Source organism: Capsicum annuum, chromosome 3, assembly GCF_002878395.1.
Source record: "Capsicum annuum cultivar UCD-10X-F1 chromosome 3, UCD10Xv1.1, whole genome shotgun sequence".
NCBI classification, from domain to species: Eukaryota; Viridiplantae; Streptophyta; class Magnoliopsida; order Solanales; family Solanaceae; genus Capsicum; species Capsicum annuum.
The window spans coordinates 54,819,323-54,832,858 of record NC_061113.1 but is presented as its reverse complement, the minus strand read 5'-3'; the positions used below and the strand labels follow the sequence as shown (position 1 = coordinate 54,832,858).

General features: G+C 32.1%; 1 protein-coding gene across 1 annotated transcript in view; it reads right to left on the bottom strand.

Moving 5' to 3' along the window:
• Positions 1 to 849: 849 nt before the first annotated feature.
• Positions 850 to 13,536, bottom strand: part of LOC107863854 — a 13,041-nt gene continuing 354 nt past the window's right edge. The window contains exons 1-5 of the mRNA XM_047407996.1: positions 13,505 to 13,536; positions 4,944 to 5,027; positions 4,813 to 4,866; positions 4,651 to 4,710; positions 850 to 3,431 (exon numbers count right to left, since the gene is read on the bottom strand). The exon at positions 13,505 to 13,536 is cut by the window's right edge and continues 354 nt beyond it. Of these exons, the coding sequence (XP_047263952.1) occupies positions 3,327 to 3,431; positions 4,651 to 4,710; positions 4,813 to 4,866; positions 4,944 to 5,027; positions 13,505 to 13,536 (335 nt within the window). The 3' untranslated portion in view covers positions 850 to 3,326. The remainder of the gene's footprint in view (positions 3,432 to 4,650; positions 4,711 to 4,812; positions 4,867 to 4,943; positions 5,028 to 13,504) is intronic.

Below are 13,536 nucleotides of genomic sequence, written 5' to 3'. Positions count from 1 at the left end.
AACATCAAATTCATTCCAAATAATTAAAATTCTTCTGCAACTAATTTAAATTTTTAACTATAAATTCATATATACAAACATAATAATTTTTCGATTTTTAAATTTAAATATCTTTAAAAAATTCACAAAAAGTTTTATTTTTTTCAAGTGAAATTCACTAATTTTTTTCAATATTCACTATTACTCACTTTCAATTCAAATTTAAATTTTAATAATAAAAAAAAGATTTCAATTTCAATTTCAATTTTTATTCAAAAAAAAAATGAAAAGAATTAAACTGAGGGAAAATTAAAATAAAAAATAAAAAGTAAAGGGGGAGGGGGGGCTGAAAGAATATTGGGGTGGGGTGTGGGGGGCTGGAATGGGCTGGGAGGGGGTGGGGTGGGATAGGGCTGGTAGGGTGTGGGGGCTATAGACGGGCTGGGGTGGGGGTGGGGAAGGGATGGACGGGTGTTGGGGTGGGGTGGAGGGGTTGGGTGTGGGGTGTGGGGGTGGGGGCGGGCTGGGGTGGAGTGGGGAGGGAAATTTTTTTTAAAAAAAATTTTTAAAAATATTTTTAAATTTAAAAAAAAATTATTTTAAAATTTTTAAAAATATTTTAAAATTTTTAAAAATATTTTAAAATTAAAAAAGATGGAGGGAAAAAAGGACCATTTTTTTAATATTATTTTTATTTTTTTTAATTATTTTAATGTAAAATTGGTTAAAAATTGACCCGCACTCGCACCCCAGGCGAGTGGCTACACTCTCTTTGTCCTAGGCACCATTTCAATGCCACATAGGCAAGGTCAATGGTCAAAGGGTGCAAAATGTTGCTTTTTAATGGGTTCAAGGGTCCAGATGATAAACATGTAAGTAGAAGTGTCCAACTTACAAAACCAACATAGCACAAGGGTTCAGAAGGTCATTTTGCCTTTATTTCATCAACAAAGTCATTTTTTGTGGTCAAGATAACTCAAGAGGTCATAAAAGAAGAATCATTAAAAAAGGCATGTAAGTTTGGATATACCACTTTGAATAAGAGATCTAATGATTCTTTTTCGGTAGTGAAAAGAATAATAAACTGTTTTGGGATTTCTATTTTGTTGTTGATATTTATTTTTTCTTTTTTCATTTCCAATTCTCATAAGATACTCACAAAAAGCATGATTGGTTTTAGCCCGTTTATTTTCTGACAGTCTTAATTTTTCAAGTTGATTCCAAATAGGGAGTTTAATATGCTTTCAGAAATAAAGTCTTCTTTTTTTCCACTTTGGACAACAGAAAGTGTTTGTCTAAAATCACCACCGAATACTATAATTTTTCCGTCAAAGAGTATGTTTGTGTCTGTTATGTCTTTCATGAGCAAATCAAATGCTTCAATCATATTTCTTTTTTGACATTGATACTTCATCCCATACAATTAGTTTTGCATCACGAATTAAAGACGCAAAGGAGCTTTGTTTACTGATATTACAAGAGAATCGCTCATCAATATTAATTAAAATTTTAAAACGTGAATGAGTCGTTCGTCCTCTGGGAAGAATTGAGGCTACAACACCAGAAGCTGTTGTTGCCAAAGCTATAAGTCCTTTGGATCTTATAGTGGCTAATAAAGCATGGTATAAAAATATTTTACCACTTTCTTCCAAACCATCAATAAAAAAAGCTCCTGATTTGTTTGTGAAAATCCTTTGAAGAATAATATCATATGCTCCATTTTGTTCTGTGTTCAATTTTTTATACAACAACAAATCTTCTTCACTAACGATTATGTTTTTTTTTGAAAGCAATAACTTTTGCTTCTGATTTTGTTCTTGAGTGTAAGATATTTTCGAGAACAAGTTTATATTCATTAATATCATGTCCCATGCTATGTAATATATCATTTATATGATTTAGAATTGAATGTTGGACTTGTTTTAAATTTATGTTCGGTAAATTCTTAAATCGAACATTAAATCTTCAAATTGTTCTCATAGTTCTTTTGGATTATCAGGATTACAATATACTAATATTGTAGCAAATAGACGACGCAAATTATAAGGCATTTGATAAGATACAACTTCTAACATCATTCTACCAAATTGTTATTATGATGTAACAATCTTTTTTTTTTCCAGCAGATTCTCTAAATGTTTCTCAATATTTTTCATCTATTTTTTGAAGACTCTTGTATGATTTTGAACATCTTACATTCATTAATAAAAATCTTAAATAGTATCTTTCTCCTTCCGTTGGATGACACATGACAATACGGCCAATAACATTACCTTGATGTCTTTGTGTCCACATTTTATATGTTACTGATCAAATAAAATACTGAGAAAATTCTATATATATATAATAAATTAAGTTGTTTAGTATATTCATTTGTTTTGTTCATCAAGAAAAATTCTGTTAACATTGTTTTCTTAATCATAGGATTATTTATAATTTTGTCTAAGGTGTCGGTTGCTTTAAAAGATACAAATTGTTGTCCTTCAATATGTAGTTAAAGATAATAAACAGTTGAACTCATTTCACTAATAGGGAATGCAAAGATGCACCATGTCACTTCTGGAGCTGAAACCCATCTAGCAGATTGATATTCTTTTATTTCATCTATTTCAACATTTGTGTTATCTCGTACAGCAAAATGAATTTTATCGTGTCCTTTACATTTATATTTGTAAATATATTTGATAACTTTTATATCAGAACATATTTCAACATTGCTATGACAATTAAATTTGCATAGTAGGTAAGGATTATAAGAAACTACCCAAGAATTTTCAGGATGTTGCTTTCTAATTTTCACATACTTACCGGTATTTCTTCTTCTATAAATTGGATATGGGTTTTTTCCTTGTGTTGTTTGATCTGCAAAAGGCTTTGGATATTTGAATTTGCAGAATCTTTTTTTTCTTCATACATGAATTTGTAGGATTTAAATGACCACAAGGACCATGCATCATATGTTTCTTAACAAGTTTGTATAAATAAGGATTTTCTTTAGGATCAGGAAGTTTAGCAGAAATAATTTGATCATATGATTCAGTGGTGAGTAGTCTGAAATCATCACTAAGAATCAAAAGAAAATGAGCGTGTGGAATACCACGCTTCTGAAATTCAATAGTGTACATAAATGCAATTATTTTTTCAAATATAATTCTTTTTAGTATATCTGTTTTTAGCTCTTCAACTTTTGTCTTGAATACTCGGCTAATTAAGTCACGTCTATTTTGAGCTTCATCAGTTGTCAGTAAATGTTCTTGTATTTCTATCCAAGAAGGATTACAGGTCATGATAAAAAATATATCAGGTTTTTCAAAATGTTGAACTAATACAATAGCATCCATATAGCGCTAACGCATATCTCTAGGACCTTCCGTAAAATTTACTGGAAGGAATCTTTGTTTTCCTATCTTTGAAGCATCTCTATCGCCATGTCTAAGAAAATCAACAAGTCCCTGTAATGCGTCAGTGAGAAACAAATTCTGATTACATGAGACAAAATCTAATCTCTGAGTTTCAATTTTTATGAATTCATCAATTGAGTATTGTTGAAAAAGTCTTCCTGAATGTAACACTCCATTTTTGTCATTATCTCTAATTTGAAATTTATAATAGTAGTATTCACGACAAGAAATGTTATCTCGTTTTTGTTTTTCTTTTTGTAGAACTTCAACTTTCATATTAAGCAATCCGTCAATAGAGCTCATATTCGATAAACTTGGAAGTCTTTCATTTTCACAGTGCGACTGACTTCTTTTGTTACAAGGTTGCACAACTCTTTTAATTCCACAATGCCATCTATTTTGACCATAGAAAAATAACAGAGGGTATTGTAAAGGATCATAATAATCATAGTAATAATTGACTAATTGACTATTTTTATTACAAGGATAAATTCGAATATGTGGTGCGGAACTATTATATTTTGATTCTTGATCTAACCATATTACCGCAATTTCTGAGACAGTCGGTAAGTTATACACTTGTTGATTTAAGATAATGTCACATTTAAGTGCAATGTACAAGTTCGACAATTTAGGAATCTGCATTAGAGATTTTAGGAAGATACAATATGAATTTATTTTTAATATATTCATTAATTTTTGGACAACTGCTTGATTGACTTTGCTACAGAAAGCCATACGATTCAACATTTCAGTGTGATCATCATAAAAATATAACTATAGGTTTCTTGGCCTATGATTTGAATATATTAGATCGTCAATGAAATGATACATTTGTCCTTGAACTTTAAAGGTATAGATATCGTGGTATCTATTCACTAGCTCTTTGTCATATTTTACTCCAAGAGAAGTAAATGCAAACATGTTATTATACATTCTAGTGTATGTACGAAAATGTATAGATTCATCAGTGTTGTCCAAAAAAAGGTTAAATAATTCTATAGGCATTTCATGTGATGTCAATTTAACAGTGCCATTACTACAACAAAATTCAGGTGATTCATATTCAAATTTCTTTGCCTTACAATATTCATAGGAGGAACTCTTTTTAAAATGCTTGCTTCAGCGGGAAGTTGTTTAATATTGAAACAATGTATATTTCTTAACCTATTACCTGTTCAATCAGTTACCAGAGAATGAAATATAAGCTCGAAAAAAAAATTGAACAATCAGTACAGTTATAATGTTATAATTTTACAGTAAGACAAACCTTTGGTTTTAGGAGATATTGTCTTTTGAGTATGCCATTGATGTGTAAGCGTTGCCAAGCCTAATGTAGATATAATTTCAAATAATATAGAAAGAGTTAATGCAATTCTAAAATTCTGGGCAGATAAATAAATAAATAAATAAATAAATAAATCTGTAGCACCGATAGTTGTTGTGTTTGGGTTATGATGTTCAGTGGGTAGAGCTGATGTTGAGCCTGATAGAGAGAGTTCTAATCAATACAAGCAATGCCTTTGAAAGAGTAAATATCAGAAGTATATATATGCTACATACCGACTTCAAAAGTGGAGAAGCAGTCAATTGTATCATTTTCTTTGTTTGATTCAATCGTGGAACAATTGTTGCAAAGTGCATTGCCTAATAGAACAAGAAACATAGTATGTTTGAATGAGTATAGCAGAGACAAAGCACCACACATTTATTTCTTATATTCAGCAAACCTATTTTATGGTGCGGTGATATCTCTGTGATAGTGATGCTTCTTTGCGCACTAAATTGGGGCCAACAACAGTTAATGGAGCAGGAGCACTACTCAGAAGGTTTTGAGTGTTTGATTCTTGATATCTTGTATGCCGTTGCAAGAGAAGTGCTTCTTTTTTATCAGATGCCAGTTGCCTATATAGGCTACGTCACCTATTGTTGATAGCAGAAGCTTTATTTGTAATGTATTGGCAGCATTTTTTTAGAGAGTAAGTAGCTGGACTGGTGATCTTCTTATTCAGAGACATAGTTATTGCTGAAAATATATACAGTACTAACAAATTTGTACTGCAAAAGATAAGTATATTTGCCGATGAACAAATACATATTAATTAACTATGTTGAAGGTGGTTACATTCAAATTCGAGTCAGAAAGTCTCACATTGAGGAGATAAAGCGCATCTCAACAAAGCCGGCTGATTCTCTATCATATTATTCCACTATAAACTCCTTTAGCCTTATCATACGTTTCTATAAAAGGTTGATTTGAAAGTGAAGATATACTAATAAGAAGGAGACAGTTTTTTAAACGAACCCAAGAAAACTACAAATAAATTGACACATGGAAAGTAGTAGTACCATTTATATAGTTTTTAAATATCTAAAGTTTAACAAGAACAAGAAGAACATACTACTCAAACCGTTATAAGGTGTCACTAAACAAGGAAACAATCAGCAATATAACAATAACAAAGAACCAAAAAGGAAATTACTTCCAGATTCTTATTGATTCACAACAAAGCTACAGTACAATCTAATGACATCAATCTAACAGAGGAAAATCACAAAAGAGATCCACGTAGTAAAAAAAACTCTTACAACCACCACACAGATAGTGCAAATAATTATTTTTATTAGAATACTGCTGTATCTGAGCCAACTTTCGTGCACCTCGGCTGAATCGATGGAATTCCCACCACTAAAAGTGTAAATAATCTTCAAAAATAATAAAAATAAAAAAAACAATCTTTTTGTTATAAAACAATAAAGAACAAGAAGAAAAGTAGAGAGAATAAAGAGAGTGATTCTTATTTCTTCTTTTGAGGGATCATTTACAATGAAGGAAACCCTTTTATTTATAGGGGAAATTTGTCCCTAATTTCACACTAAAAGATAAATACATCAAATCCTGATAGACATCAAATAGATTTTGATAGATCTTGATAGACATTCACTATAATTAATATATATCATAACACTCCCCCTTGAATGTCTAACAATACGCATATAGGTTGCCTCATTAAAAACCTTACAAGGAAAACCCAGTAGGACAAAACCTCGTAAGGGAAAAAGAGTACAACGCGTATTAACTCCCCCTAATAAGAACATCCTTAAATCTTTGCATTCCGATCTTGTGCACCATCTTCTTGAAAGTTGCAGTTGGAAGAGACCTGGTGAATAAATTAGCCACATTGTCACTTGAACGAATCTGTTGTACGTCAATATCACCATTCTTTTAGAGCTTATATGTATAGAAAAGCTTTGGCGAAATATGCTTCGTTCTATCTCCTTTTATGAATCCACCTTTCAGTTGTGCTATGCATACTGCATTATCTTCATATAAAATTGTGGGTACTTTGTCACATTTCAAGCCACATTTTTCTCGAATGAGATGTATTATGGACCTCAATCAGACATACTCTTGGATTGCTTCATGAATAGCTATAATCTCAGCGTGATTCGATGAAGTGGCTACGATAGAATGCTTTGTTGATCTCCAAGATATGTCAGTACCCCCACATATGGATACATAGCCTGTTTGAGATCGAGTTTTATGTCGGTCAGATAAGTACCCAGCATCAGCATAACCAACAAAAACGAAACTACAATCTTTAGAATAAAATAAGCCTATATCGGTAGTCCCCTTTAGATACCGTAATATGTGTTTGATCCCATTCCAATGTATCCTAGTAGGAGCAGAACTATACCTTGCTAGAAAATTTACTGAAAAGGAAATATCAGGTCTTGTAGTATTTGCAAGATACATTAGTGCACCAATTGCACTAAGATATGGTATTTCAGGACCAAGGAGTTTCTTATTCTTTTCTTGAGGTCGGAATGGATCCTTATTCACATCAAGTGATCGAACAACCATCGGAGTACTTAATGGATGTACTCCATCTATTTAGAATCGTTTCAACACCTTTTATGTGTAGGCAGATTGATGGACAAAGATACCGTTTGTCAAATGCTCAATTTGCAAACCAAGGCATAACTTTGTCTTTCCGAGATCTTTCATCTCAAATTCTTTCTTTAGGTAATCAATTGCCTTTTGAAACTCTATTGACATTCCAATAAGGTTTATGTCATCGACATAGACAACAAGTATAACAAACTCCGACGTTGTTTTCTTTATGAAAACACATGGGCAAATTTAATCATTCGTATAACCTTCTTTAGATAAATATTCACTAAGACAGTTATACCACATGCATTCAGATTGCTTCAAACTATACAATGATCTTTGCAATCTAATGGAATACATTTCTCGAGGTTTTGAACTATATGCTTTCGATATTTTAAATCTTTCAGAAATTTTTATGTATATCTCATTATCAAGTGATCCATATAGATAGGCTGTTACCACATCCATCAAATGTATTTCAAGTCTCTCATGGATAGTAAAACTAATAAGATAACGCAATGTTATTGCGTCCATAACTGGTGAATATGTATCATCATAATCAACACCAGGCTGTTGTGAAAATCCTTATGCAATAAGGCATGCTTTATACCTTTGTATTTCATTTTTCTCATTTCTTTTTTGCACAAAGGCCCATTTATAGCTAATAGGCTTAACACCATTAGGTGTTTGAGTTATAGGTCCAAAAACTTCACGTTTGGCAGGTGAATTCAATTCAGATTGAAATTCTTCTTGCCATTTTGGCCAGTCATTTCTTTGTCGACATTCTGTGACAGATCGAGGTTCAAGATCCTCTATATCTTGCATGATTTTTGTTGCAACATTGTATGCAAAGACATGATCCACTACTATTTCATATCGATTCAAATTAGTTTCACCATCACTTGAATTTATAGATAGTTCCTCATTTTCTTGAGTCTCAGGCTCATTGATTTCTTCAGGAATATCAATATTTCTCAAATCTTGAGCTTCCATATGAGGATCTTTTGTAGTGTCATCTTGACCATTTTTTTCCTAGGATTTCGATCTTTATAACCTAATGGTCTGCCACGCTTCAAGCGTACTTTAGATTCATTAGCTATGATACTAGTGGATGGTCCTTTAGAGACATCAATTCGAATTGGGACATTCTCTGCAGGAATATGTGATTTGGTGATCCTTTTCAAATTAGTAAATGCGTTCGGCATTTGATTTACAATTTTCTGCAGATGAATAATCTTTTGTACTTCTTGCTCATAAATAGAAGCACGTGGATCAAGTGAGATATTGATGGATTTTTTCACAAATTTTTCTTTTGATGTCACTATCTTCTCCCCCTAATTTTGGAAAAACTATCTCATCAAATCGATAATCTGCAAATCGAATAGTGAACATATCTCCCGTTAATGGTTCAAGATAGCGAATAATGGAGAGTGATTCAAACCCAACATAAATTCCTAATCTTCTTTGGTGGCCCATCTTGGTTTGGTTTGGTGGTGCTATAGTCACATATACTCCGCACCCAAAAATTCTCAAATAAGATATATTAGGCTCTTGACCCCAAAAAAATTGCAACGGAGAAAATTTATGATAATTTATCGGTCTAAGACGAACAAGTGTTGCAGCATACAAAATTGCATGACCCCAAACAGAAGTGGGCAACTTAGTTTTCATAAGCAATGGTCTTACTATCAACTGCAGGCGTTTAATTAATGACGGAGCAAGGCCATTTTGAATGTGAACAGGATGTTCCATTCTTATCCCAATTGATAAGCAATAGTCATTAAATGCTTGGGATGAAAATTTTGCAGCATTATCAAGGTGAATAGACTTAATTTGATTATCGAGAAATTGTGCCTGTAATCGTATTATTTGTGCCAATAATTTTGCAAATGCTAAGTTGCGAGATGACAAAAGGCACACATTAGACCATCTAGATGAAGCATCTATTAGGACCATAAAGTATCTAAATGACCCACTAGGTGGGTGAATGGATCCACAAATATCCCCATGTATGTGTTCCAAGAACGCGGGGACTCAATCCCAACTTTTGTTGACGATGGCCTCACAATCAGCTTGCCTTGATAACAAGCATTGCATGAAAATTCACCATTCGAAAGAACCTTCAAGTTCTTTAATGGATGCCCATTTGAATTTTCTATGATTCGTCTCATCATTATTGATCCTGGATGTCCCAGTCATGCCAAAGTACAAAAGTATTGGAATCAGTAAACTTTCGATTTACTATAGAATGTGCCTTAATTGCATAAATCTTTGTCCAATACATGCCAGAATAACACATGTCTGCCCAAAGACATTCTTGGTGATACCAAGATATTCAAGATTCATCTCATCAATTGTCTTGATATGATAACCATTTTCACGGATATCTTTAAAACTCATCAAGTTTCTCTGAGACTTAGGAGAAAATATGACATTATTTATGATGAGTTTAGTTCCCTTGGACAAGATTATAATGACTTTTTCAAAGCCTTCAATCAAATTAGCACTACTAGAAATCGTAGTGACATTAATCTTGCCTATGTTTAGATGAGAGAAATATTTTTCTTCTTTGAATATTGTATGTGTAGTTCCAGAATCAATCAAATATATATCTTCACAATTTGACAGCTTACTTTAAAAATTATCCATATCTTCAAATAAAATGACATACACCAAATAAGATATATATTAAATTTTTGTCCAAAGTGAAAGCTTATACTATAAAAAATTATTAATCCGACATTACTAAGCAATTAAAAAAAATATGTCCAAAAACTATTGAAACAATATAATATTTAATAAGGAATCTAATACGTAATATATTATTTATAATTAATAGTACAGAACAGTATCATGCAATACATACAATAATACTATAATATTGTTATATTATATTTTATCCAGTACGTTAATATGCAAATATAATATTATTATATTATATTTTTTGATCACATATGGATAAGTAATGACTATATGTGAATATTATATTAAAAATATTAACATGCAAAACTAATATTAATATTAACATGCAAAACTAAAAATATTAACATGCAAAATATTAATATGCAATAATGAACACAACAGAAGTTCGTGCAAGTTGCACATATCGTCGTCGTCTTTTTCCTTTTTTTCAATTTAATAATGACGAAATTGAAATTCCATTCACTTCAATAATAAATTACAGTAATATAATTGAACTAATCAATACGAATTAAAAACCAATACTCATGCAAACAACTATTTTTACATGATTTTTATTCTCTAACTCTTATCAACAAAAAAAATTTAAAAGCATTCATTCTTCCATGTTTACGGAACCATCACCAATCAAGTGATCAATCTTTCCTTCAGGGTGCTCGTAAAAGTCTGTTACATCCAAGCATGTGATGTCAATATTATTTTCAGAGAGGAAGTTAGCCTCAGAATTTCTCTCTTTCTTCTTTAGTGATGCTTGATAAGGTCCACTAAGTGCTTGAGAGCACGACAGTCATGTGAATAGTGTCCTTTACCACCACATCAGAAACAAGTAATTGTTTCACGTTTCTCATCTTTTTTCTTTTTGTTAGAAGAATGATTAACACCTGGAACAGGGTTTCTTTCTTGGTCATCACGACCACGACCACGACCACGTCCACGACTAGGGCCGCGACCTTTTCCACGCCTAGCATGGTGAGCGTGCACATCATTCACCCCAGGGAATGGTGCAGATCTAGTTGGTCGGTTCTCATGATTTTTCATCAACAAATCATTATTTTGTTCAGCCACAAGAAGTTGAGAACTCAGTTCAGTATACTTCTTGAAACCTTTTTCTCGATATTATTGCTGTAATAGCACATTCGAGGCATGAAAAGTGGAGAGTGTCTTTTCCATTATATCGTCATCATTGACCGTCTCTCCACATAGTTTCAATTAAGAAGAAATTCTGAATATGATAGAATTGTATTCATGAACAGACTTGTAGTCTTGAAGTCTTAGATGCATCCACTCATATCGTCCTTTCGGAAGGATGGCTATCTTTAAGTAGTGGTCAAACCTTTCTTTTAGGCTATTCCACAATACGAGTGGATCCTTAGTAGTAAGGTACTCAATTTTTAGAACTTCGTCAAGATAATGACGCAAGAAAATCATCGCCTTAGCACGATTTTGACTAGATGCTGTATTTTCACTCTTTATGGCGTCTCCAAGACCCATAGCATCTAGGTGAATTTCAGCATCCAACACCCATGAAATATAGTTCTTTCTCGAACTTTGAAGGGCAACAACTCACACTTCGTAAGATTGTTAGCCATGAAAAAAAGGAAGAAAAATAATAATACCTTAGCCTTAGCCTTCAACTTTGAGACGGTAGAGTCTCGTGCCGATAACGTGTTATAAAACAATAAAGAACAAGAAGAAGAGTAGAGAGAATAGAGAGAGTAATTCTTATTTCTTCTCTTGAGGGATGATTTACAATGAAGGAAACCCTTCTATTTATAAGGGGGATTTTCCCCTAATTTCACATTAAAAGACAAATACATCAAATCCTGATAGATATCAAAATGACCTTCTGGACCATTGTACTGTGTTGGTTTTGTAAGTTGGATACTTCTACTTATATGTTTGTCATCTGGACTCCTGAACCCACTAAAAAGCAACATTTAAAACTCTTTTTTGGTGAGTGTAACACATTTTTCCCACGTCAGCTGCCACGTCTGCCTCATCTGCCATGTCATTTAAAAAAAATTAAAAAAATTAAAAAATTAAAAAAAGTATTACATTAAATTCTAACTCATTTTTACAATGCTAAATAACAAATTAAATATTAAAATTAATTTAATTAAATAAGAAAAATTTATAATTGTAAAAAAATTTGAATAATCATATTTTTATTTTTGCTCACAAATTAAACATCAAATTCATTCCAAATAGTTAAAATTATTCTCCAACAAATTTAAATTTTAAACTATAAATTCATATATACAAACATAATAAATTTTTGATTTTTAAATTTGAATATCTTTAAAAAATTCACAAAAATTTTAATTTTTTTCAAGCGAAATTCACTATATTTTTTCAATATTCACTATCACTCACTTTCAATTCAAATTTAAATTTTAATCCCCCAAAAAAATATTTCAATTTAAATTTAAATTTTTATTAAAAAAAAAGAAAAGAATTGAATTGAGGAAAGATTAAAATAAAAAAATAAAAAGTAAAGGTGGGGGAGGGGGGCTAGAAGGGGCTGGGAGTGAGGACGGGGCTGGGAGAGGTGCGGAGGCTGGAGAGGGGAGGTGCTGGATGGGGATGGTGAAGTATGGGGGGTGGGCATGGGGCTGAGGTAGGGTGAGATGGGGCTGGTAGGGTGTGGGGGTGGGGATGGGCTGGGGTGGGGGTGGGGATGGGCTGGGGTGGGGGTGGGGATGGGCTAAGGGTGGGGTGGGACGGGGCTGGTGGGGGCTGGGGTGGGGTGAAGAGGAAAAGAAATATTTTTTTTAATTTTTAAAAATATTTTTAAATTATTTTAAATTTTTAAATTATTTTAAAATTTTTAAAAATATTTTTTAATGAAAAAAATGGAGGAAAAAAAGGATTTTTTTTTAATTTTAATATTATTTTTATTAATTTTAAATTATTTTAATGTAAAATTGGCCAAAAATTGACCCCACTCGCACCTTCAGTCAAGTGGATACACTTTCTTTGTCCTGGTCACCATTTCAATGCCACATAGGCAAGGTCAATGGTCAAAGGGTGCAAAATGTTGCTTTTTAATGGGTTCAAGGATCCAGGTAACAAACATGTAAATAGAAATGTCCAACTTATAAAATCGATATAATACAAGGATACAGAAGATCATTTTGTCAATAGATTTTAATAGATCTTAATAGACATTCACTATAATTGATATATATTATAACATGTTTTCTTTTCTTGAAAGTTTAACTGAAAAAAGATACAATATTTTTGATCGAAATTGCTTTTTTTTTTTTCACAAAACGAAAAATTACAAGCACCCCAAGATTAATATTAAAACAAAATCAGCATAACCACCTCAAATTTTCAAGAAAAAGTACAAAAGGGGTTTCAAAAAAATCAATAGTTATCTTACTAAATTACAATTAAGCACATAAAGAGCCAAACATAGCCAAGCAAAGTGTCTAGGATAACATAAATTACTAATAATTTCTAACCGTTCAAGTTAATAATTCATTAGAGACACATGAGAAATTGAAATTGAAAAAGTAAGACTCACCATGCAAATCTCTGTAGCCAAGGAATTTTTTT